Here is a 27929-nt window from a genome sequence, read left to right as displayed (position 1 = left end):
CTTTTCTACCCTACCGCGTCGACGTAATCGCGCAGTCGCGTCAGCGGGCACCCCCTGTCTTCACCCAACCCCCTTCGCGGATCCTCTCGCGTTATCGCGACCAGGTGGCACTGTTGGCAATAGGGACCACCTCTCCTGTCATCCTTCTCCCTCCGATTCGCGTTTTTACAGTTTCCCCTTTCTTCGCACACGGATTCGATCGACCCCACTGCGTGAAACGGCGACTCCTCGCGGCGGAGCCTACGCGAACTGCACGACAGATAGAGAATGATCCTCTCCGAGAGAAACCCACCTACTTTTCTTCCTCGACCCTTCGAGCACCAGCCGAGAAATGCTTCCGAGCAGAAATTAGTGGATGGAAGGGGATGGAAAAATGAAGGAAAAGCTGAGAGGAAGCGAGGAAAGGGAAAGCAAGAAGAGAAAGAAGATAGGTCGGAGATTTCGAAACGCGTCTGACTAGCGCGGAATCCCGAGAGGGAGTGACCAAACGTTTGCAAGAGCTTTTCATGTCGCTCTATCCTTTCCGTCGTGCGGTTATCGCTTTGTAATGTACGTCGTAACCCGCAAGGCACATGTTTGCTCTTCGATATCGATACTTCTGCCATTTCAGTGCCTCTTGCGCGGAATTGAATGGGTGAATTAGAGAATAGTACAAGTCTGAAATTAGCCATTTTCCAGTAATGGAAGTTCATCTAGACTCTAGAGTCAAGATGTGTTAAGTACAGTATCTTAGCAAGTGAACTTAACACTATGACGACCGCTTGACGCCACATTGGCGTCATTTTAAGTGCTTTTTAAAACTACTGGTCATCAATGTGTTAATACATTCTGGTTTTGAGATCCAGATACGTAAAATACACAGAACTACACTTGTAATCAAATATTTCAAAATATGGTTTTCGGGCTTGTACTATTTTTCAACTCGCCGATTCTAATAATCTTAAGCCGTTATCTGGACTCCAAAGTCAAAGTAGATTAAGTCACCCAGAAAACAAGTGGACTTAATACACTCTGGCTCCGGGGGTCTAGATACGCAAAAAGCACAACACTACACTTGGAATCAAATATCTCAAACTGTGGTTTTTAGACTAGTACTGTTCTTCAACTCACCGATTCAATTAGACCATTGGAAATATAAATACTCAAGGATATTTTGACCCCATATTGTCCAGTATAGATACAAATGCGATCATAACAACATACAAAATTAGCATCATGTATTGTCATCTCTGTTATGTAATAGCACTTAGAGTCTAACTTAGGCAATTTTCAAGAGCAGCTTCATTCGCGTACTGAGGAGCGATTGGACTTTTTGGGAAATGAATTTCAGTTTGAGAATAAGGTGAAATGGTTATGCACTTAATAGCAGACTTCGGTCGTCTGTTTCAGTGCGCATTAAAGCGATTTAGTGTTTCATTTCCTACCGCGATCCAAGAATACGCCTAATAGGATCTGAAACCTACGTTAGTTATGTCATATTAGTTAAGTGTAGAAAAACAGGAAACGAATCGTTCGAGCATGTTTATAACTATCGTCTTTAAAAATTACAAAATTCTGTCTGCGATTTATTTTCTAGAATATTAAGAGTATTTATAAAAAAAGTTTTTGTAAAGTAAAATGAATTTGTTTCCCTTGCATTTCAGACATTTCGTTTATATCATATCTTTCGCATAATGTATGCAAGAGTCTTCATAATTACATATTAATTAATTTCCTTGAATACCACATCCGTACAAATATGATAAGGTGTAACACACGAGAGCCTCTTAAGCGCTATTATAACTGAAATAAATCATATTTATTGTGGATCGTTATTATGAAAATCTAATTTAAAATAGAATAAAAACAAGATATGTTTCGACAATTTTGGTTTAATAAATTCAAACAATGATAATTGGGATTTTAGAATATGAGATAATCGAGAATATTTTTTTCCAAATTTAATTATATTTCTTATAAGAATTGTTCAGAATATAAGTTAAGAAACTGGAATGTATCTACGTGTTATCTAATAGAAAGAATTCGTGGTCGATATATGTAGAGCTAAAACTCTATTCCATGTGGACCATAATGCAGTATCTGTGTCACTTACTTTATACCATGCATACACACTCTTATATAACCGAACTCTTGTGGATCGATTGTACTCACAATACTTGATTTAGTAATAGATGATATTGAAATTATTTTTGGAATCAATGATTTCGTGATTCACTGCTATGGTGATGCTGTCTGCGCAAAAGGACGAGTTACGGTATTTACATATTGAAAAGATTAAGTGGACATAGAAATCATTCTTTATCAAATTTCTCTTCCCGACTTATGTAAATACAAAAATATATAAGAAAGTTTTTTGTACAAAAGAAGTTTATGATTATGAAAATAAAATAAAATAAAATTTTTATTAATATACAGTCACTACGTGAACTAATTTATTATTTTCCATTTAATCACACGGGTACACTTTAATTTGCTTCACTTATTTCGGCTCGTTGGCAATAATGTTAATCATGATGATTGCCTACTGTGTATAATATACAATTATTTATTTATGGATGAAAAAAATTCAATATGCTAGACCTTTTTATTAAATTTGTGAAAAAGTTTCAATGTATTCGAACCCCTCCCTTGAACTGTCCCTGCTTATGAATACTATCTAGAACTTTTTGATAGTATAGAACTCCTGCAACATTCATAAATTGTATTCAGTTCAAAGTTACAAACATATTACTTCATAAACTATTAAAGATAAACCAAAGTTATATAATAAACTTTAGTTTTTTATGGAAGTATTACTTAAAAATGATTAAAAGTTTTAACGTTATCTCAATCCTCTTAAATAAAATTGTATTGTAGAATTAAAATTTAATACCTCAATCAGCTGTCTAGCTGTATTTACGTTTATGACAAATACAGTATTTCAGTGAGTACTTGTTATAAGTTCATCACTGTTTCCATTACTTCTCGAAACTGTTTCATTTTATCTCAATTTTACTTGTAACACGATATAATGTTTACTCGATGTAGTCTTTCGACTCGTTGCTAATAATGAGTTTATAGAATACCATAAACTTGTTTATGAGGTCATCGTGTTTTAAAAATTCACATTTATTTCTGTAAAAATAGCATTGAAAGAAAAAGGAATAAAATTTGTAGGGAATAATGGAGGTAGCTGCAAGTTTATAACGAAGAAAATCTGTAATCATTATGGAAACTCTTGGAAACGAAATTTGTGGAAATTCTCTCATGATAACGAATCTCGAGATTACAACGAGGGAGAAATGCCAGAACGATGAAAAATTATTGATAAAACGATTGAAATAAAAAAAAAAAAAAAAAAAAAACAATAAAAAAGGAGGTAACAATTTCTACGTTCAATAATATTATAAAAAGTTCAAGTTCAGTATACTTCTTTTTCAAATCAAACAACTTTATTCCATCTCCAGTAATTATCAAAATAATTGCAATATAACGTATACACGCTTACACTGAATACATTTTATATACTACTAAAATTCTGTCTTTGTATTAAATATAAAAATTTAATTAACTTTTGAACATACAACGTAGTTATACTATTTGGTTAAATTTTGATTGCAATGAAAATATTTGATACAAATATATTAAGCAACGCCTTTATAATCAAATGCTAAGCTATGCACAAAGCATATATTAATCAATTTTTTAATCTTTAATATCATCTGATATCAGAATCGTATATATAGGATGTATCACACAACCAGGACTAAAGATATTTTATAAACTAAATAAAAAGAATACTACAATGCAAAGTTAAATGTCTCAAAACTGAGGCACATATTGGTATTAATGTTATGCCTTCCAAAATACATTTTATGTACTTTTGTGCATCAGTGTATCTCAAATATTGATATTGAGTGAGATGCAGTGCTTTGTTTTCTAATACTTTTCGCTGTCTGCGATCGTTCATAAAATATCACTAATCTCAATTGCGTGGGACAACTGTATATCAATATAATTTAAAAAATGTAAATATAATTACAAAATTCTAAGAATATCAATTAACAGTAATTACTTTAAAGTAATCATAATTATAACAACGAATAGCGTTGTATCTTTATACATAAAGAAAATATATCTTGTTGAAATTGGCGTACCCTAAACACGCCGACGAAAGTTACAAGCGAATTGGTTGGTAACGTTTTTTATTAAATATTTCATTACAGGAGGTTAAAATATTTATAATGCATTCAGATAACAGAATTTACAAATATATCTCAATATTTATATATCTCAATATATATAGTGTATATACACATCACATATTTGTATGTAAATCTTTCTTCTTTTTACTACCATACTGTGTCTCATGCATACCCACGCTCCATACATTCTCTCTCATTCGTACTGTATTTTTTTTGTTTTATGTACATGACATAGAGTGGCACAAACTCTCGTATAGATTTTTTTTCGTTTTCATATTTTTTTTTCTGTTTTTTTCTTCTTACACTTTCCGTACCACGATGATACTATTCGTCGTCGTAACGAAAGACGTGATCTTCTCGCACGAGCGACCGTCCCATAAAACCAAATGAATTTCATCTCGCACAGAGTGCATTCTAAAACTCTTTTTTTTTTTAGTATTTTTTTTTCTTTACCATTCTCACTCGAGAAAAATCGCAAATACATTCATACGTTTAACCATCCTTGCACATTCTCTCCCGATCGATTCACTTTTAATAATTTTCGTCTAGAAACGATATATCTCTATTTCTTTCTTGCTTCTTTCGAATGACAATTCGTTCATGACAGTATTATATCATACTGCGCGTCTCGTGCTATATTTTTTTTTCCTTTTTTTTTTCGACTTTTTATGTACGTTTTCCCTTCCTCGTTCAAAGCACGTATTGTCTTCGTATGTCACGGTTGTTTGGGCAAACCCTCCGAATCGACGGTCGCCTCGTGCAAACATTATCATTGTAAAGCGAGCTCCACTCGCGGAACTCGATAAATGTACATCGTAATTGTAAGCGCTTTTAAGTCACTATGCCAACGGTTTCTCGATAAGTGGCTGCGAATGCATGTACATATAACTGCGTAACTCCTCATTGCACATCAGATTTGTCTGCATATGCGTTATTTCGTTAGATTTCTCCTTTCCGCTGTTTACTTCTAACGTTCTCTGTACAATCTCAATCGCTGCTCAATTACACCCCTGTATGTCCAAAAACCGTTAGGGAAAAAAAAAAAAAGAAAGATACACACAGCTTTAGCCCTTTTTTTACGTCCTGTTCTTTTCTCGCTTTTTAAAACTTCGTTTCGTAGTTTCATCGAGGAGACAATCCTGTTCGTTCATATTAGAGATGTAAAGTATCGAGAAAGTTTTATTACTTGCATCGTGAATTTTTTTTTGTACATATAATTTGTAGTTTATTAATACATATATTGCATTGCTATATAGGATGTTTGATAACAGATGTCAGAAATTTTAAAGGTTGATTCTACATGTTAAAATAAAGCAAAAATACAGAGAAACCAAATTACGTTTTAGGCTTCGTTTTTGAGTTATTAATTATTGAGAAAATTATTAAAATAAGCGTAAAAGTTGTCTGACTTGGAGTTATTCTACTAACCACTGTGTCTGACTTGGGATTTACTCTACTGTCTACCTATACTAGCCAGGCCAGACACAGTGGTCAGTAGAACAAATTCCAAGTCAGACACATTTCACGCGAATTTTAGGCATGTTCTTAACAATTAATAACTTTAAAAAGGAACTTTAAACGCAATTTTGTTATTCCTAACTTTCGTCCTACTTTTAGATATAGATTTACCTAATAAAATTTCTAACACCTGTTATTGAGCACACTGTAGAAAGAGAAGGAGCTATGCAGAGTTAAATATTCACAATCCAAATGTAAAACTAATTATTTGCATTTTTGACTTTGTTATTACGTGCGTTTTAACTCTGTCGACAAATCGATACAAAGCAAGAAAAGAAACGCAAATAACTGCTTGTGACTAAAGAATAAACGCGTTAATAAAACTGGTTAGAAGTGCTAACAGTAATTAGTAATACAAACATTTATCACTAAAACTAATTGAATGATGAGATAGCAAATTACGAAAACAACCAAGGTTAAATATTAAAAAAATGTATATATGGTAACGTTCAAGCAATTTTTTTATTTTTTTTTTATCGGTAATCGAAATTTTCCAAAACAGAAGAAAAGAAAAAACGTAAGCGATTCTTATCCATTAGACAATCGAATCTTTCCGGAAATTTTACATCTCTACTTCGTTACGAATATATAATTTGTCATTATTATAATTACTATAATTAATATTAAAGTTTCATTATAAGTATTATTACTATTAATCTCTCACATTCCTGTTTCTACGGCTTCCGCTTTTCCAGTGATATGGTTCTTTGACTTTTGATTCTTTTAGTTATAATACTGATTTGATCAAGAGCATTTGAACTTTTTTTCGAACTCGAACACAGGTCGACCGCATTAAGCACAACTCATTATTTTCGCTCCATCATCAGATTTTCCACTAGCTTAAATGCGTGCAAGATTTGCTAAACAAAGGAGTCTCGATTCTAACAAATAACACTCCTGCAGTATGCAATAACAGCTAATGAACAATTATCTTACACCGCTTCATGGCAGTGATCAATACAAATTATTGACGATTGAAAATTTGCGAGAGTTCTATAGAAAAACAGAAATTTGAGAATTCTATGCCCATAAAATATCAGATGATACTGAGTAAACATAATTAAATTCATGAAATGCAATAAACTGAATGTAATTGATATAATAAGAACAATAATTCCTTAGTTAAATTCATTATAATAGAATTTCTCGTTAAATAACAGTCATATAATACAACATGTCATTAGGCATGACATTATTGCTGAGCCGTTATTTTACGACTCTTATTCTTTATGTACAATTGCTAATTAGCAACAAAAGTATACAACTACTTTATTGCTGCTTACAACATTAATACTATACCCTAACATTCAAGAAAATGTGTATAAGTTTTCCACTGGGAAATATTGCTTAATAATTAATACAAGAAATATCGCGTTCATCTTATTGCCAATGATAGTATAGTGAAACAAACTCGTTGGCTTCTAATATCAACAGTAATAAAAAGTAAACAGCAATAAAGTGGTGGGTTTTAATAATTACTATTACTTTTGATAACGCGACTCTTTGTGATTACAATATTAAAATATCGCTTATTTAACAACGACTTGTTACTGCCTGGCAAAGTGGGGTTCATTTCTTTTCAAATTACTTACAGAGTTCATTAGAAATGCGTCAATAAATGATCGAATAATATTTGTAAAAGAAAACTTTGAAATAATTTACCCCACATATGATTGACTTTAAGTATTCGAGCGAAACGACTGCAATCACTTTATATTCAATTAATTTAATATATGCCATAAAGTCAGACTCCTTTGTTTTATATAATTGAAGCACATATAATTCGCAAAACCTTTGTGTTATCTTTTTGCTCTTGTCAAGCAACACAACTACATTTATGACACAATATAAACGAGACTTTCCATAAACTTTGCTTAGGCGAACTTTGTCACTACGCACGCTACACGAAGACACAGTGCTTGCGAATACCAAAAAATTTACTCCTATTACGAAGTTGTGGTGTTCTTGTTTACACCTTTAATATAAATTTCATGAACTTCTCATCGGTCACAGCCACTTCGAAACTTTTCTCAGGTAGTTTTCAAAAATTATTTACTAATGGTAACGGCAAGATAAACATCAACCTTTGCATCTTCTTTAGTAGACCGGTATAAAGACACTGGATATTTAGACAAAAATGGCACTTTTACTAAATGTCACGTAGACACTGAATCATGTTCCAGCAATTGCATCATTGAATTTCTTACAACAAATTGACAAAAATTTGACAAATATATAGTGAGTACAATGTGTCTTAAATTGTAACGATTTAACTGATCTACAAATTTATGTTTTTTTTTCTTTTTTTAATATTATGTATGATTTGGTAAGTCATTAATATATAATTAATTTTTGGCTTTCTTTGGAGTTTAAAGAACTTACACTTTTAAAAAACATTTAGAAAATATTTTCCATGCTGTAAAGAGTAATGTACGAAAAATAATATCATCATAATGAGTCAATGTTATAAGTATAATAAAACTAGCAAATGAAATTCGAATATAATTTACAAATCACGGACTATTAATTTTCATTTGGTACATAAAATGAAATTTTCATTCTTAAAAGATACTGACTTTAACACATTATCGACCAAAAAAGTACCTGAGAAACTCTTTATACCCAGAAATTATTGAAAGGAAGTTCTTAAATGCATACGTATCCAAAGTCATACATATTCATTCTCGTTCATTTTTATAACTTTTCATCCCTTATTATTAGATATCTAAGACCTACTTTTCACATAGATCAGATTTATAGTATGAGAGCCTTACGATTAAAAAGTACGAACCATCGTAAGTATGGGAAATAGCCAAGGACCTGTCAAATTATACACTCTAGTAGAATTAGATTAACACTCATCGATGATGTTTTCAATCAAGAATTGGTTTAAATGCAGTAGCAACTTGTTGACCAGGCTAGTACAACGTGGATTGCCACTCCACTCATACCTATACGTTAGCACATATTCAAATCATTACTCTTTCCCTTTGTTTCACTATTCACTAAGATTCTAAACGCATGTAACACATTGCTTATACTTAAAAAAGATGGGCGATCAATAAAAGTCGTACAAAATTGCTTAAGTTGCGTATGATTGCATGACTATTTGTATAAATAGGATGAGAACTATTGTTACCTAACTAACTATTTGTAAGTTAATAAATGAGTGGCGTATGTTTGTAGTTTTATACACACAGGAGCGCAACGGCAGCTAGATGATCGAACACTTATGGTTTGTTGTTCTCTCATTCTTTCTTCCTCTTTCTTTCTGTCTTTCTCTCTATTATGTGCATTCACTCTTTATTTTTTTGTAACTTTGTTTTCTACTTATTTCGTTCCCACCATTCGTTTTTGCACTCGTTCAAACATAGCGCACGTAAGAATTGAGAAAATATATATACATAAAAACGTCGTGGCGCAGTAGCGATAGTAGAAGTAATAGTAATAGTTTAATAGTAGTAGTAGTAATAGTGGTAGTAGACATACTAGTAGAAGTAAAAGTATCAATGATAAATATAGTCAAACATGGTAGTTTCACCTAATCAGAGCACAATGCATCGTTTTTTTATCTTTGCATTTCGTTTATGGCTAGTTACTAGAGACACAGGGAGAAATGGAGTCAGGGTAAATAGCCCACAGGTATCATTGGAAAGACGCGAGTCAATACCTAACGCAAACCTTTCAAAATGTATTCTAAAAACTTAGGTAAGAATATTGCATTCTGTGTTATACTTTTCGTTTTTCCCCTTTGTACACGACTCTACATCTTTTTACAATCAGAGTTAAGAATAATTACTATCATAAATAAGAACTTGTAAAAAGTATACCTGGTACTGTGAATCGCGAAACGTCCTCTGTTAAAAAATCGTCGTCCTGAATATAAGGGATGTCTACAAAAATCACCGAAAACTTGCACAAGGAACGATAGCAGTCATCTTTTGAACGGTTCTTGGGTTGTATTGCTGCGACGGGATCGTGGTAATAGTGGCAATGGGAATGATAATGACAATTATGGTAGTAATAATAGTGGTAAATTGTTGGATAGTCCGTGGCAGGGGATCACTTGTCAGAACTTGGACACTCTCCAGGTTGTTTCATTATGCTGTAGTCTAGGCGATACTGAGCTGAAATAAAAAAATTGTAAGATTAGAAAAATGTATTAATGAGCATACTATGAATTATTTCCATTAAATCAACAATGACAACAATTTAACAAAAAAAGAATCATTCTATTAGATATACAGTGGCATCTGCTTAGTTTCTGCTAGGTTTGCTTAAAGAACAGTCGCAATGTATTTCCCCCAGTTTTTATAACAGTATATCTGTCTTTCATTTACATTTAATATTTTTCATCCTATCCTCCAATCTATTTGCCAGTTCCTGAAACTCTACTTCACTTGATAGTTGCTGCGATAAGGTTACACACTTGTAACAGTTATGCAAACATCATTATACTGTATCACTCTTGATTTAATATAATATTTAAAAAAAGGTATCACACATATTACAATCAATCAGGGATCGTAAAAATGATGGAACTTTTTAATCAGTTCTATTTACAACATATGCAGTGGAACTTTTTTAACATTATAAGTTCCAATGAGGACAGATAAAAAAGGTTTTTTAAAATAAAAATTCTAGTCTAATTAGAACTTACAAAACATAAAAATAAAAATTTTTCTGAAACAGAAACAAATATTTTGTTCAATAAAAAAATTTTCAATCATTGTAAAACGATCGAATATTATTCAGTACATAGTATATGTATAGTTACAAAATATTTAGTATCTGTTCCACAAAAACTTTTTTAAAAACGTTCCTTTCATAACGATCCTACGGAAACAGATTCTTTTGAAAAAGATATAAGTTTGAACAAAATAGTTCTGGAAATAAAAAATAACTGTTTATTTCGATCCCTGCAATCAATCGTTATAACACAAAACAATAAAAAGTTACCTTTCTTAGTAAGATCTTCCATAGTTTGATCTTTACAGTCTACTGCAAGATGACTACTACTACCACAGTTGTAACACGAGATTTTCGTTGGTGGGACGGCAGCTGGTGCGTACGTAACAACCGGAGTAGGTGGCATATACGGTGCTTGTACTGGTGTTGCGGCAGCATTCGGAGGCGGTGGGGGTGTTCCACCCGATGATGGATGTCCAGGATACGGATACATCATTTCACCGTTCGGTTGATACGTGGTCGGATAAGCTGGTCTTGCATACGGTCCATGTGAGAAGTTAGAATAGATACCACTGCTCGGTCTTAAAGCCGAGAAGTGACCATGCGGCAAATAAGTGACCTGCGAATGCGACGGCGGTGCGGGAAAAGAAACGCACTGTGAAAGATTCGGTGGTCCACCGCCATTCACCATTTGATTCTTATGACGCATCACGTGCGCCTGATTTCTTCTAGTACGTTGCCTTTCTGGGACTGACTGTATAGGCTGCTGAGATGTTGGATGTGACACTGCACTCGTAGAATGCACCGGTGCAGAGCTAAGGTGATCGGTAACTGGCGGAGCGTTATTTTCACTTCCGCTCACCCACGGTGCTGCTGGGGGAGTTTCTGGCGGAGATCTGCTACCAGTACTATCAGAACTGCTGCTCTGAGAACAGTGCCTATTGCTTTCGGGGTCTAACCTCAAGGCTTGCAATTGTGCCAAACAATATACGTGTTGAGCATTGCACCTAAGATATTTTAAAATTATGTCACTTTAAGGAACCTCAGAATATAAAGTGAAATAATGAAGTGTTTATTTTATTTTTACCTTGAATATCGATTTTGTACCCCAGCAACAGGTAACGTAAGACAGGCATAACATGGAGCGTTTTGTGCAGCATACATGGGTGGCGGTGCAGGATACATTGGTATTTGCGCAGGATCTAATGGTGGCATAGTAGGATATCGCCGTAAATTAGGAGTAGCTGCATGATTATGATGATGATGCATCGTTGGATGCTGTTCCTGTAATGGGATTGACTTACTGCTTTGACTATCATTCAACATCTCCATTCCTGGCATAGCCTGCATACAAATTGTTTAATCATTTTTATGTCGGAATGCAAAAAAGCTATATGTTAACATACAGTAGCGGATAAAAATTTAAGACCATAGGCTGAAACATTTTCAATTTTTGAACTGCTATGACTTCTTCGAAAGAAGTTGTACAACAATCTTTCTAGAATTATTTCAAAAAGGAATCCTCTTTTTCCAATTTTTTTAAGTTGAATTTCCTTGAAGGTGTTTATACATTAAGAAGCTAGCCATAAAGAGGAAATAGTTTTCCTCTAAAAAAAATTATAAAAAATAAAACGGCTTCAGTTTTCATAAAAAATTGTTTTCACTATTCAAATTACCATAAATTTGTAGATCGGAGCCTTGCTTTTGCAATGACTCCCATAACAGTTGCTGTAGAATTTTTTTGCTGTAGAAATTAATTTTTATCTTGAATATTCCAGTGTCAGCGATACACTTCACTCAAAGTGGAATCCAACAGTAACAAAATATCGTAAATCAACTTTTATAAAGATTATTGAAAAGAGAAGTCACTCCTTTTGAAATTCATGTTGATTTAAATTGGATTAAAAAAAATTGTTTAAGAAAAAAGCAACCACTTGCATTTTTATCTTTTAGAGAAAAGCTATCTTTACTTTTCCGATCGCTTACTCGTATGAAAACATCATACTAAATGTTCGAAGACATTTAACTTAGAAGTATAAAAGTAGAGAGTTAACTCTTTAAAATAAGTCTTCTTTTCATGGAGTTATAGCAAATCAAAAATTCACAATTTTTCGACCGAGAGGTCTGAAACTTTTGTTCGCTATTGTATTTTAAATCTACGTTTTTATTATTACCTCATTTTCAATTGGATCTACGACTGAATGACTTGTACTAGAAGTATTATCTAACTTCTTGTCACTATTAATTTGATTTAAACCATTGCTTGCTTGACTCTTAACTATACTTCGTAGTTGACCCACTGCATTTGGTGTTAGTCCAATATCTCTCAAATCTTCATCACTCATCCTCCGTATCTGTATACAATATATTGTAGACAATGTAGCAAATTGTATAGTCTGTTATATAATGTTAAATTATATGACTTAATTACAAAAGTATTAAAAGTCATATTCCTACAGAGTGTTCCAAGATTAAATGGCCAAACTTGAGATATGAGTTTGGGACCATAAAACTAATAATTTTTTCCTTTAGAAGTATGTTCGCAAACGACTTGTGAAAAGATATTGATTTTTAAAGTTATAGAAATATCTCTGTTTTGAAGATCGAAAGTTACTAATATGTTTCTCTTTGCATTGTAAACAAAGCTCCTTTCACTTATATTAACCCTTTACACTCGGATGACCCCTTTGAGGGGACAAAATGAATGGAAAATCAGAACCTCCAAGTTCAAAGGGTTAAATAACTATTAATTTACTGAATGCTTCAATAGCTACCAATGGGTATACTGATATAGTCTATAGTATCAGACAGCTACTTACTAGTTAGTAAGTTAGCACACCTCTTACTGATAGGTGCCATGCTTCTCTCTGGGTTGGAGACAGTCATTTTGAACAAAGTATGTGATAATCACATTTTTCTTTACCAGTAAATAGAATAAACCTAGATTATTTCGAAGTTATTCATTCCTACATTCCTATAACTTTAGAAGTTAATATCTCTTGAATGAAGTATTTGCGAGCATACTTTTAGAAGAAAAATTTGTTCTATCTTGTTCTAAATAATTAACACGTTGACTGTCGATCGCACCGATTGGCGTGATCAATCTTCTGCTTTCAACACCGACTGTCCTGATCGGCAGTCAACATATTAATATTATTGTCTAAAATAAAGGTCAATTACGCAATATTTTGTTCAAAATTCTTAATATTTTAGAATTCTGCTATCTCACCTCATCAAGAGAGAAATTCTGCAAGTTGCTTTTGAAATTTGGCATTTCCTTCCCTAATGTGTCTCGTAAAGAGTCACCAGAAGTTGAAGACCGCAGTCGTGGTGGTGGTGGCGGTGGCTGTTTAGATTGTGGTACTGCCGGAATTAAGGTAGAAGGGGTATTTTCTATGCTATTATGTCGCGAGAAAGTGGTAGAACTGCTGATAGGTAAAGGAACAGAGCGTGATGGAAGCAAAGGTTGACTAGGATGACTCCTGTTCGTACCAAGTGCAGGAAGTGGAGGAAGAGAATTCGTGTTTGAACTGGAGATACTTGTCTGGCTGTTAGAGGCACTCGTTGACGTTAACGTGTTTGAAGTAGATTGAGTCACTTGTGAAGAAGTACGCGGCATTGTATTGTTTCTACGACCCATTGGGGAATTGCTGCGACTAGGAGATCGAGACTGGGATGGTGACGACTGACGGCTGACTAAGGGGGAAGGTGGATAAGCCAACATGTCGCCTGTATGATACATCAGTTGATTCCCCATCATAACCTGACCTGTCCATGGTGGCATATGATTTACTGATGGAAAACCAAGATGAAGGTACTGCGTTGCACCACCTGATCCTATTGGCATTTGATCTGGTGTTGGTAAGCATAACCCAGGTGGAGGCATAGAGAGACCAGGAGGAACTCCAGTTACCATGGTATTATTCCTCATTGCTAGATCTCCTGTAAATGGTATGAAGAAAATATGTTAACAAATAAACATATGTGTAGGGTATTTGCTTACAAGTGGGGTGATGAGGATTTAAGAAGTGATTTTGACACATTGATTCTCAATTGGAATGGTCGACGTTGGAAACAGAATACCGATCACTCCAATCGAAATGATGGCCAGTCAACGTATTAAACATCAAGATAAAACAAAAGTCAATAATAAAGAAATTCCGATTTGTTTATTAATTATACGAAATTAATTGATCAAATCCGATGTGTGAAACGAGTACCCCCTTATGTCAGTATCTATGATAGTGTTTTTTTAAACGTTTATAATTAAAAAACAAAGACTTAATCGCAATTTCATTATTCTTTATTTTCATCTTATTTTAACATCTGAAATCACTCCTTAGATTTTCTCACACCTATAATTAAGAGATTCTGTATATATACATATATATTCATACATACATATACACACATGTATAGATACATATTTAGTTATTAAATATTTAGAATGCATACCTTGGTAAGTTTGTATTGGAGGAGGTGCCATTAAACAACCACCCTGCATCTCAGAATCCATTAACCTTTCATTTGTATTCACACATGGTGTGCAACCCTGTTATTATACAAAACAAATTAGTAAAAAAATTAAAAAATGAATTATTCATAAGATATGTACTATTTCTGTAATCTAGTTAAAAAAAGTTACATTTAATTAAAGCCATGATACAACTTTAACCCTTTGTACTCTTAATTTACAAATATTTAAAACATTTAATTTCTTTAGATGAAAAAATTATGTGAAAAGAATGAATTTTTTAAATTATTATTTTTACATAAATATAGAAAAAAAAACAATAAAAACCATATAGATAATGAGCTATATTATACTTATATTATACAGGGTGGTTCACTTAAGTAAGGCCACCTAATTTTTTTTTTTTTTTCCCCTAATTGTGATGACACAATAAATATTTTATATGCAATTTAAATGGTATGAAGGCTCCAATATACTGCAAAAAAAATTTTTTTTTTTCAAAGTCTCAAATAAAATAGTTTTAAATCAAATAATTTTTATATCATCACAATGAGAATAAATATGTAAGTGGCCTTATTTAAGTGGACCACCCTCTATACAGCAAATATATTTAAATTAAAAATTTATATGTACTTGTGCCTGTTTGTAGGACGAATTTGACTTTGAAAGATTCAAACGAGCTTCTTCTTCTTGAAGCTTTATATAAATGTTACCGAAGACACTCTTCTGCTCATATGTAAATGCCGGATGATTCAAAGCCATTGTGTACAATAAGAGCAGTTCTTCAAGAGGCTGGTCATCCGGTGTAAAGGTGGTCCCATTTAATAGGTTAGAGATCTCTTGATAGTCAAAATTTGATAGATTCTTGTACAAGATTACTGCACATGCATAATTGCAAGAATGTAATAATGCCATATACAGAGCAAGTTTCCTTCGTGTGCGTTTATCTGCCACACCTAAGGTTGTGAGCTCAGCAAGATCAGAGGCACTATTTGCATGATGTTCAGTGTCACGCAGGTCATTGTAGTCCCTTTTACCAATATCCTCGACACAAGTGCCAAGGTATCGTACTTCAAATGGCAGACACATGTTTAATAACGTGCACATGACATCGATACGTTTATAACTGCACATACATAAAAATATACATTATAAATGTGATATATGCTACTAAAATAATGTTTCATTGCTATGAAATATTCAATAGAAGTAGTTCTGAATAAGATTCTATAAAAATGATAATTAAACCTTAGTACTACTCAAATATCATAACAGACTTCAGCACAAAAGAATAAGAAAAAATTATTTCTAAAAATTAAGAAAAAGACAATGTAATAAAAATTATTCATCTCTAATCTTATAAACAATTTAATTTAATTATAATAATACTTATAAAATAATTGAATATGTTCAAAAATTTCTAAATATATTATTAATAATATAAATCTCTAAAATATTTTCGAAATAACTTTTCTATTACAAATTTGTTACATTTTGAATAATATACAGCAATATCAATTTTTTTTATACTAATTAAGACTGATTATAAATATCCAAATGCTGTACATACATATGGATAACCTTTTATAAAATTTGATAACAATTTATGTTGCTCATTGAAACATATGCACATTTTAATTCCACTGTGCTAATTTTGTAGGACTATACTAATATATTTTCCACATTTTCAGTAGAATGAATTTGTCATAAAAGTCATGAATATTGCCCTAATATTTTCATAGCAATATATCGAATTCGAATTATAAATAAAAGAAAAAAAAAATTTGAATGGTTTTTATATTACTTCATAATTATATTTTAATCACCTACAAAATTGGGGGTAGTAATAAACTACATAATGTATGCAGAATAATCATTATAACATCCATGTAAATTTTCAATTACCAAAGTATTCACGCTCGTTTCTGTCACAAAGAGTTAAAATAAAAGATCGTTGTGGAATGTTCTTTTTGGTTAGCTCGAAATTTGGCGTAAGAATGAAGAGGTCACGGTAGAAAACGCACGATCAAATCGCGAACAAGAGAATTATAGAACGCTGATTGCAAGGAAAGAGGAGTATTGCATTAGGCGCGGTAGGGACCAACAATATTTCCATTACCTGGACAGATTCCCAAACCATGATACCACGTTCTCTTTACACACCATTGCCAGACAACATTGATACCACTTGGGCTGAAGAAAGCGCCGATGCGGACAGCTTTGGCGCCTCAGATGTTGATATCAAGTGACAATCACGGTGGAGTCTGGCACAATAACGAACCAGTTCTAAAACGTTCCCGAACGTGGGAATCTCGTCAAAATCCGAGGGCGATCAGTTGTAGCGAGCACATCAAACGCACAGCAGCGGCGGCAGCAGCAGCAGTAGCACAGCACACTGTGAAGTATCCACATTCGCGGCAGCAGGCAAAGGCAGGCGCGACTGAACGATTGACGAAAACGACGAGCGTCGCCGAACGAAACGCGCGTTCATCAAAAATCTTCCGTAAACAAGACCGGGATCGTCCCTCCCGTTAAAAATAAAATTCCACCTCCGTAATTATCCCTGCTGCGTATGCTAATTCTCACTAGACGTTCCGAATCGAAAAATCGAGTCTCGAGATCCGTTCACATGCTCGCGTTAAAAAAGGCATCAAGTACTTGCTGCTCCACTCTACGACAAGGTAACGATCACATGTGAGCGACAGCCGCGCAAGCCAGCTGTCGTATTGGGCACGCTTTCGTTCGTCATCGATTGAAATAACACTATAATGTTTGACGTAATGAATGTGCTTGGAGAGTGTGCAGCGATTGGTAGAAAATTACGATTCAAAAATATGCCACCAATTGCCTTTCGTTGTGATGCAATAAAAAATATGTGGACGTCATCAGTTAGGAAATTACCAGGATTTCGTTTGAAATCGATTTTAAATTTGAAAATAAATTCAGTTGAGGGAAAAAATATCAAAGAATATTTGGTTTTGAATAAATTCTTTTAGTAAATGTTTAAACTATAAAGCCATGTACAAATGTATGGGATTGGCTATTCTCGAATCTTCTCGCGGCTTCATATGAAAGCGTCACTAATAGCTCTTATTTTTAATGTTTTACAATTTCTATCTTTTACGATTCATATAATCTATATGATTTTATATAATGAAAAGTCATAGGCATTTTAGACAATGTATTTATTTAGATAAAACTAAAAAAAATAAAGAAAAATGTGAATAATTGATATTTTTTATATGATTGCTTGGCCAGAACCAAATAATAAATATACTATACATCCTAATATGTCAATCACGGCGATAAATACAAAGACGACAGGCCAGCTGTGTGTCACGTGTAGAATCTGTCCAGCAAAATATACTCCAAGAAATCCTGAAAGAAAACTTCATTAATTTTTATGAAACCAAAATAGAACGTTAATACTTTTTGCATACCAGGTATAGCACCAACAGTGTTCATTAATCCAAATACACTGCCAGAATGTTTTGGTGCAAGATCTGAAGGATTCACAGCAATAGCATTATTGTGAAATCCTGATCCGCCGATGATAAATGCAAGACAAATTATTGCACTTTGAAATGTTTCCACTTTTGCTGAAATTATTTTCAATTTAATTTTACTAATTACTTTTATTTTGCTATATTATATACGTACCTAGAAATAGTAGACTTATAATTTCTGTAAGAAAACATATTGTTTCAATTATTTTACGTGTGGCTGTGACAGAATATCCTGCTTTTATTATTTTTTCAGAAAGAGCTTTGCCCAGAAATGTACAAGGTAGCATTGATAACCATGGCACCATATTTACAACCCAGCTCTGAATAAATAAATTGTAATGAAATAGTACATAATCAAATAAAATTAGTTAAAAACTATTGAAGTATTGTTTAATTAACCATTTTACCTTTACTTCAGGAAATGTGTCATGAAAATATGTTGGCATCCATGATAATAGTACAAAAAAGCAATTATTTTGGCAAGCATGGCCTAGGACACATGACCTAAAATTTATAATTTGAATTTTTACATTTGCTGTAGAATTGTATACTAAAATTATTGTTAAAAACTACATCAAAATTAATTGCATACATAATATTTACCAAAATGGAAGCTTCCTCAAAAGCTTCAACCAAGGCAATCTGTAGCCAGTACTTGATTTAGAAGTTGTTCTTTCCTTAAATGGTAGAGTGTGGTAACTTAATAGAAGTGTCCATATCAAACTTAAACCTCCTATATTAATAAATTTGTTAGTAACAAAAACATATACATGTAATCAGTTTTAAATACTAGTAAAATTTAGTATGATTATTCATAATGTTAGAATTTATTATAAATTCAACTATAAGTAATTAATTAAGACTTTATTGATGGATCATGCAGTATTCTATACTTTCAAATCTGATTATTATCTGTAAATTATGAGTTACTATATGTTTTAGTCGAAAATGTGAATTATTATTATGTATTTAAATTATATAAAAACATTTTATCGTAATTGTTTTTTACCTAAAGTACGAAAAACTATCATCCAATTATAATTCTCTAGTAAATAAGATCCTAGAGAACCTGTAAGTAATGTACCAAGAGCAGATCCAGATGTTAGTAAACTAAAAAATGATGCCCTTTCTGTTTCGTGCAGACGCTGACTGATTAAACTTATCATACTAGGAAAATGCATTCCTGTAACATATAATTTTCATATTTATGAAAAAGAATATTTTTATACACATTTTATAAATTATTAAATTTATCTTATTAAACTTATAAAATTACCTTGAAATGCTCCATTTATTGTCCTCACTGTGGCTACTAATAATACAGATGTATCACTTTTTGAAAAGAATTCTATAATTTCTGGCATAAAATATGTCGTCATGGACCATCCAATGGCAGAGATCCATAATACCTTTTGGCCTCCGATCCTATCACTAATATATCCACTAGCTACTTGTGTCAATGTATAACCCCAAAAAAAACTAGATAATATTATTCCAGAATCTGGTTTGGACCATTGTTTATCTTTACTTATAATTGGTATCAACAAAGGAACAGATGTCCTTGTAGCATATATGAGACACGTACCATATAATAAAGATAAAAACCATTTTCTCCTTTCCTTCCTACAATAAAATATATAATTTATAGTTATAACATATATACAATTGAAGATGCCATACACTAGCACTTTTCTTATAACAAAAACAAAATATATCTGAAAAGAAACATATTATCTACTTGTGAAGTGATGCTGGTAAAGATAACATACTCTCCCTTATAAAAAAAATGCTAGTACATAGCACACTACTAATAAAAAATTTTATTCCAAAATTTTATATAGGATAGAGAAAAATTTATAATAGAAATATTAAAAAAGTGATTCTGTTCTTGAAAACAAATTAGTATCTTGTATTTCAATTTCCAATACGGAGTTTTATTTCTAAACAGAATTGCTTTGAAAATTGACTATAATAAAAATTAATCATAGAGGAACTGAATTTGACACTATTGATTTCATTATATTTTTATTATATTCCTTTTTATATACAATATATAATAGTTTATTTACTCCCAAGAATATACATTTACTTTCTTTCTAATTAAGATATTACAAAATTTTTATTTTTAATATTTTAAAAATAAGTTATTCACTGTACATGACTCCATTAGAGCTATTAAGAAGTTTTATTAATATGAAGATATTATTTATTTCATTAAAGATCTATAAAATCTATATCACTTATTACATGAAAAATATACATGGATAGAAAGTTAATGATTCATAACAAAATTTATGACGAGTTTCATACACACGCATATATATTTAACGAAATATCAAAATCACTTTTCATGAAATGGAAATTTTCTATAAAAAAAAATATATTCTGTCATCCTAATATAGTTTAAGCATAGAATTATTTTCTTATTTGTACACTAAATTTTAGTCTATCCTATACAATTTCTTAACACTTAACATATGACAAATACCTGGACCAAAAAGAATTTGTTTTCTCATTTTGAATTAAACTCAAAGGTATTTGCATTTTTCATTAAGTTTCTTTAATCGTAAGAAACTATTTCCGTTTCAATATGTTTGAAACACAGAAGTTACATATTCTTAAAGACATCAATTGAAAATTATTGATAGAAAATTAAAATTGTTACACGTGTAATAACCTCCAAATATTTCAAAATTACCACGTAGCTATGACTTTATATGTTTAAGTCATGATTAGGTTCGTCAAATTGTAATTCATTAACTGTTTATAAATGTTTATCAATGATTTCACAATAGTATATTGTATCATTTTTCTTAAATAAGTGTTATTAAATACTATATAGATCACTTAGGAGAGGCAGATATAAAATGTAGCCACGTATGCCTTATTTTAAACTATTCGACACTATTCACTTTTATAGTTATCTTAATTTTTCCATGTATAAATGTAGAGGTGCATCGTTTGAAAACTTCACTCATTCATAATCAATAACATGAAGTTGTCTTTTCAATATTATATATAATATACAGGGTGTTCACTTGAAAATGGGAGAAGACTTAAGCTATGATTCGTTCTAGATGTAAAAATAACAAAAACTAATAATAATAAAATTATATTTTAATCTTCATTTGTTAATCATAAGTATTTAACGAAAACAATGACTATTTTCTTGAGTAATTATAATAAAATTACTATATCTAATGGACCTAAAAGATAGTGCCCAAACTAGATTTTGTGGGATTTTGTAAATGTAGGCACTGAAATCTTGACAAACAACGTGAATTGGCGTTACCAGTCCTTACTTGGTCAAAAGTTCCTAGACAACAATTTGCCAATTTGAAAAAGTAAATTATAAAAATAACTAATTGGACCTGCAACAGATTACCAATTATTCTTTATCCTCCCACATTTTTCTTTGCTACTTTTTCTTTAAACACAAATAATTTTCAATCAATTAACAATCGTCACAGCAACCCATATCTGATTCCCTAGCTGCTGCAATCTGTACTTTCCTTAGAGCATATGCTTATACCTGGAAGCAGCAGACTACTATTGAAGTTATAAAAAGAGATAGAATGTAAGTAAGTACATCCTCTCTCTCTCTCTCTCTCTCTCTCTCTCTCTCTCTCTCTCTCTCTCTCTCTCTCTCTCTCTCTCTCTCTCTCTCTCTCTCTCTCTCTCTCAAAGATCCCTAAGAGCCATGCACATAATATTTTTTTCAATAATCAAATTTCTTGTATTATTTAGATAAATCGTGTTATTTTATTAAAAAAAATATATCTAAGAAAAGCGTGATTACAACAATCGTTTTTGTAACGCATAAAAGTGTAAAATAAATTCTTAATTAAAATCTTGTACCTTAATTATCCAAGTATGGTTAAAAAATTGGTTAGAAAATGCTTTTATAATATCAATACCATACTTATAATTAAAGATGTAACTGTCAGAAGTAGAAAATAATTGATACAATAGAAAGATTCTTTATATACATACACATGAAAAGATGATTGTGTTAGAAAAAATCGAATGTAGTTTAGGGTATTGCTGATAGCAGGCATCGTATGTACACGTAGTTCCATTGATTCTGTCAGAACTAGATCTAGAGTATGCAGGGAATTTCGAATAAGTTTATGCCGACTTGCTAGAAACATGGTTTAAGAATGTATCGTTTACTGTGTGTGCCAATTAGTTAACACTTCAAATAATTCATTTACTCTTTTATCACTGTAAAATTAAGAAACTAATGTTTATACTTTCTACATTTCTATCTGAAACAATAAACCATAAGAATGGAATTATATCACTTTTAAAGAGTAGTTTTTCATTCTGCATCAGTAAACTACTTCCCATTGCATGGCTGTTACATATTCTGTAACTTAAATTTATTAAAGAGAAAATATATATATATTTGTGCCAAATAAGTAAAGAAAATTATATTTATTCATAAAAAATTAGTTAAAAAGATTAGAAATTTGCTGATTTACAACAGTTGAGCTACAGAATTAAAGTAGAACCTAAGTTGAAATAGAATGTCGGTATGACAGTTTACGCGTCGAATAAACATCCCCGCCAGCTTTATTTAAACACTGGGGACATCTGAGCGAGGTTTCCAGAACTATGTTTCGAGCAAGTCGGCATAAGCTTATTCGAAATTCCCTGTACTCCCTAGATCTAGTTCTGACAGAATCAATGGAACTATGTATACAGTGCCTGCTATCTACAGTACCCTAAGGCAATACCACAGCCGATTTTCTGTAGTAATACTCATTGCAGTATTACAGCACACTGAAAGATTTTGTAATGAAGCATGTTTTGTGATTGAGATAAATTTGTAATCTGCTATCCGATGATGTCACAAGTTAGAAGGGGAAGTTTTAGAATGAGGTGGCGAGTGGCGATTGCCCCACCAACTCTGATTAGTAAAAATCCCCCAGTCCTCACGTCCCCACTCTGACATCATTTGAAAGGTTCTCCCTCTCACTTGTAAGGTCATCAGATAACAGATTTCATTTTCATACCGGTTTTAAATGTAATAAACAAACGTAATCAAATTTACATACATTTGTCATTAGATATGTAATTATGTATAGCCATAGTCAGTTGGTTACAACCAGTGACAGTCAGTATTCTTCCCTTCATACATCGTTTACGTTTGTTTGGTTTGATACTTGCAAAAATTTAGTATTGCATTTGATAAATTTTTTCTCATATTTAATAACCCTATAAAATCAATCATGAAAGTTTTACAGTATTTGCCCATTCGGTCTATATCCATGAGAAGTGTTACTCAAAACAAGTAAGTAAATTAATCTGGCACTCTACTAAATTGAGCTGTTGAGATATACTTCCACTGAAACAACACTAGATGATTTGTAGGTGTCACAATATTTTATAAGTTAAATAGTATATACACATCTTACGATACCTGACAAATTATTTAGAAAACTATATTGTGATTCTGTTTAGAAAAATCCTAAATATTTTTTCAATTATTGTAAAATTTGTTGTACATGCTTAAACAATATTGTGGCATGCTTGCTACAAATTGCCTAGTGTTGCCTCAGTGGAATTGTACCTTTACAAAGAAAAATTTATAGTGTTATTTGTATTTTAGAATGACTGAACAAATTGACCCTAAGTCAAATGGGATTAAAAGATCGACTGTTGATTTCGCAAATGTAGAGCATCTTTCTAAATTCAGCAATAAATGGTGGGACATAAATGGTGATTTGCGTGTATTGCATGCATTGAATCCTCTTAGAATACAGTTTGTACGAGATGGTCTAGCGAATACAGGAGTTAAAATTGAAAGTACACACTTACCACTAGAAGGACTTAAAATCTTAGATGTTGGTTGTGGTGGAGGATTCTTAACGGAACCATTAGCTAGAATGGGAGCTCAAGTAACTGGAATTGATGTATCTAAAGAATTAATAAAAATCGCAAAAGAACACGCTATATTGGATGACAGCTTACAGGACCAATTAAATTATATTGAAACAAGTGTTGAAGATTTTGCTTGTGAAAATAAAAATAAATATGACGCTGTAATAGCTTCAGAAGTTATAGAACATGTAGACGATAAAGAGTTATTTTTAAAGGTATAATATTATGTCTGCAACAAGAGTAACTTCAGTGACTTTATATAAAAATGTGATTATTTCTTAGAACTGTGTAGATGTATCACAGCCTGGTGGTTCAATATTTATTACAACATTTAACAAGACTTTACCTTCTTGGTTGGGAGGTATCATTGCAGCTGAACGTGTATTGAAAGTAATCCCACTAGGAACTCATGATTGGAACAAATTTATTAGTCCAGCTGAAACTCAACGTTTACTAGAAAGATGTAAAATAATTTTTATTAATAGTATCTGTAAATTAATTGCAGCGTGAAATTATTTGTTTTTTTACAGGTGGCTGCAAAACAAAATTAATTCGTGGAATGTGTTACAATCCTCTAAAACAAAAATGGGTTTGGACAAAATCAACAGCAATAACCTATGCACTTCATGCAGTCAAAAGAAAGGAATAGTAATAAAGAGTATGTTGTTTTACTTTTCCATTAAGACTAGACAACACGATAACAGCGATATAGGATATTTCGAGTAACCTTGTACTTGCCCTACCAGAAAAGTAGTTAAACCCTTTGCGTACTACGCACCACTGTAGCAGTACTGCGATATGCCGGGACAAAAGTAGAAAAGTGGGGATATCGCCTACCTTTCGACTGCATTGCCTGTAGTTCCTTGTACTTTTCTACTTTTGTCCCGGCATATCGCAATACTACACTAGAGAGTTATCAGTTTAACTGGAAACTGTCTAATGAGTATTGGCAGCGATTATAATGCTAACAGCATTTAGAATAAATTTAGAATAAATGCTGTCAACGCTTGAAGGGTCTACAGATAATCTGATGATCCTGTATAGGGGCTTTTCGTAAGCGATGTTCTAGGATCACGCACTACTATAGTGGCTCTGCTTTTACGCTATATTCTGGGATCAAGCGCCACTATAGTTAGGCTTCACGAAATCAATTAGGCAGCGCTGATTATTTGGACCATGATATTTAATTGACATTCTGACATTCTATTTCAAATTACGTTATACTTTAATTACGTAGTTACATAATCGTGATCTTCTACTATTCCTTTGACACTAGCGGCGGTTGCTCGAAATTCTACTTAACTACATTTCTAGCAGGTCTAGTTTCAACAGATTCAATGCAGGTCTCTGTACTGTTGTCCGTCTACAAGAAGAAAACTAGCGGGAGGCATAGGGATCAAGAGGGTATTCCCCGCTTTCAACAACGATCTGTTGCTGATGTTTGTCATATCTTTCAGCCAAAACAGACAATATCAGACTCAGCATTCTTTTACCTAGCCTTCTTTTTGTAGACTAGTGGTACAGTTTAATAACAATAAGATTTTGAGTAGGCGCCATTAATGTCGAAGACCACGATTAACCAGAGTACTAACAAAGCACAAACGGATATAGGAAAGAACAAAGTGATTTAATTTGAACACTGTGACCTGGGTGTCTATGTGGTGAACTCGTACCATGTAAAAAGTGATTTAATATCAAGTATAAAATTTATTAACTAACACAACTAACAAAAAGCAATTTAAAATATAGAAATGCATTTACTAATCACATTTTATAACTAAAAAAGGAAAATTAATGTGTCGAATACAATGAAAGAAAAAATAATAAAAAGAGAAAATGTAAAAATAGATCTGTATGTATTTAGAAAATTAAATATTTTGATGTATATTGATGTGTTGTAAGTCAAAATGACCTAATCCCTACCGCACGAAAACGTAACTGTTACGTAACTGCTATGTAACCAAACCCTCACAGCACAATATGTAAATACTACGTAACATAGTAGGCACAATGTTCTGTAACTTTTTGTTATATAAATAGAACATAGCAGTAACATAACTATTGAACAGATTTGAAAAAGTCATCTCAAAGTCACACTTCTTTAACAAAAGTTACATAACTTGTGATTTTTTTGTTACGTAACATTGACTTTTTGTATTTACTGGATTAAGTGATATGTGATATGAAAAAAATCTGTGGACAAAATAACAAAAAATAATGCTTTAATGAAAAAAAATTTAAATACATTTTATTTATTTAAATAAATATCCTATAAGTATTAGTTGTAAGTAATTATTCATTATGTAAGAATAGATTAGTGCTATCACTCTGGGATTACATAAAATTTATATAGCAAATGTGACTCACATTTATGTAATTTAACGTAGTTAATGTGAGTCACAATGTTACGTTAATAAGGCGGACATTTTTACCTTTATGTTATCTTTATGCAATCCTTTGGTTACATAACCAAAATAATTTAGTTACGTAACAGTTATGTATCAGTTTCGTTTTTGTGCCGTGGGAGTAGGTCCTTTATTCGAATTTCTCGAAAATGTGACAAGTTGTTTTGTCTAAAAAGTATTACTCTTTGGTTTTGCTCGGGAGGATATTATCAAAGATGTCATGACTCCTATTATATGTATAATTTTGAGAACGAGGCTTAAAATATAATTAGTAAGTATAGATAATACTTTGCTCTACTGTAACATGAACATTTACAATACATTAAAATGGTTTGAATTAAACCTGGAACTTGATCGAACATGGTAGGCAACTCAACAGCAACAACGCTTTTATCGCAAATCGCAACACGCTATAACAGTACCAACATAATTAGAAATAACCAGCTGTGCCTGAAAATGGCGGCGACCAATTAAAAGGTGGCCCGCAGTTATCTGGACTCTCCATTGAGAGACTCAAATTTAATTAGCGTAGAAAATTTAGCCATCACTAATGTATTAGAAGAATTGTATAAGATACATATGTGCATAAATATGCAATATTGCATGTATGAACGATACGCGAGAATGTATTTGTATTGTATAATACATGTACATCGCTCATTGCAGTAATGAGATAAAAATAAATGTTTTTGAGTTATTAATATTAACAAACCGCATGAAATGAAGGTATTACCTCATTTTTCGAAAAATTATGATTTCTGAGTTATGACATTGCATGTTGTAGCAAATAAATGATATCTAGACATGCATATTCTTTTAAAAGAATAAACGATCGTAATGTGTAAACATCTATATATAATTTTTAAAACGTTTTAGAAAATATATAACGTTACTACTACGGCCTACTGACTATAAATATTACCTAAATAAATATAGATTGAAACATTACGTAAATGATACACTTAAATAGCGAAATGTTGTAGTTCTATACATGTAAGTCTGATATGATAACTGAAATATATTGTACTACATACGATAATGATACATTACAGTCGCTAATCATGTAGTACATTAGTACATACATACTGCATATATTATAGATAAAAATGTAAAATGCTAAATTTAATAATATATCGTAGGCTATAAAGCATAGATTTATTATATAACTTGTGTAATGTTTGATAAATATGATAAAATTGTATCATCATCATTGCGGAATGGATCATTTTCGCGCATGAGCGTTAATAGATATAGCGAACGTCAGCAG

General features: G+C 32.1%; 3 protein-coding genes across 6 annotated transcripts; 1 reads left to right on the top strand and 2 right to left on the bottom strand.

Moving 5' to 3' along the window:
• Positions 1-4167: 4167 nt before the first annotated feature.
• LOC143177835 (uncharacterized) lies at positions 4168-17156 on the bottom strand. Of its 2 annotated transcripts, XM_076376072.1 has the most exons (9): positions 16985-17156; positions 15499-15991; positions 14847-14943; positions 13621-14333; positions 12566-12745; positions 11696-11735; positions 11479-11593; positions 10662-11398; positions 4168-9829 (listed from the first exon to the last, which is right to left on the bottom strand). In XM_076376072.1, exons 1-9 carry the CDS (start codon positions 17029-17031, stop codon positions 9765-9767), a joined length of 2487 nt encoding a protein of 828 aa, XP_076232187.1. In that variant the 5' UTR covers positions 17032-17156; the 3' UTR covers positions 4168-9764. The 2 variants fall into 2 exon arrangements, with proteins under 2 accessions (XP_076232187.1, XP_076232186.1); XM_076376071.1 differs by having other exon boundaries at positions 11479-11735.
• Positions 17157-17916: 760 nt separating this feature from the next.
• Mfs18 (major facilitator superfamily transporter 18) lies at positions 17917-21409 on the bottom strand. Of its 2 annotated transcripts, XM_076376074.1 has the most exons (9): positions 20860-21407; positions 19957-19994; positions 19648-19818; positions 19381-19554; positions 18975-19104; positions 18779-18875; positions 18526-18691; positions 18306-18464; positions 17917-18243 (listed from the first exon to the last, which is right to left on the bottom strand). In XM_076376074.1, the coding sequence occupies exons 1-9, from the start codon at positions 20913-20915 to the stop codon at positions 18104-18106; spliced, it is 1131 nt and encodes a 376-aa protein (XP_076232189.1). In that variant the 5' UTR covers positions 20916-21407; the 3' UTR covers positions 17917-18103. The 2 variants fall into 2 exon arrangements, with proteins under 2 accessions (XP_076232189.1, XP_076232188.1); XM_076376073.1 differs by having other exon boundaries at positions 19648-19994; positions 20860-21409.
• A 1976-nt stretch (positions 21410-23385) lies between these two features.
• LOC143178193 (ubiquinone biosynthesis O-methyltransferase, mitochondrial-like) lies at positions 23386-26148 on the top strand. Of its 2 annotated transcripts, none has more exons than XM_076376715.1 (4): positions 23386-23667; positions 23986-24472; positions 24540-24720; positions 24788-26148. In XM_076376715.1, the coding sequence occupies exons 1-4, from the start codon at positions 23606-23608 to the stop codon at positions 24904-24906; spliced, it is 849 nt and encodes a 282-aa protein (XP_076232830.1). In that variant the 5' UTR covers positions 23386-23605; the 3' UTR covers positions 24907-26148. The 2 variants fall into 2 exon arrangements, with proteins under 2 accessions (XP_076232830.1, XP_076232831.1); XM_076376716.1 differs by having other exon boundaries at positions 23969-24472.
• The last annotated feature ends 1781 nt before the right edge of the window (positions 26149-27929 follow it).

The sequence above is a fragment of the Calliopsis andreniformis genome, chromosome 4 (assembly GCF_051401765.1).
Source record: "Calliopsis andreniformis isolate RMS-2024a chromosome 4, iyCalAndr_principal, whole genome shotgun sequence".
Classification (NCBI taxonomy): domain Eukaryota; kingdom Metazoa; phylum Arthropoda; class Insecta; order Hymenoptera; family Andrenidae; genus Calliopsis; species Calliopsis andreniformis.
Note: the sequence above shows the minus strand (reverse complement) of the source record. Positions and strands in the feature narration are given on the sequence as shown.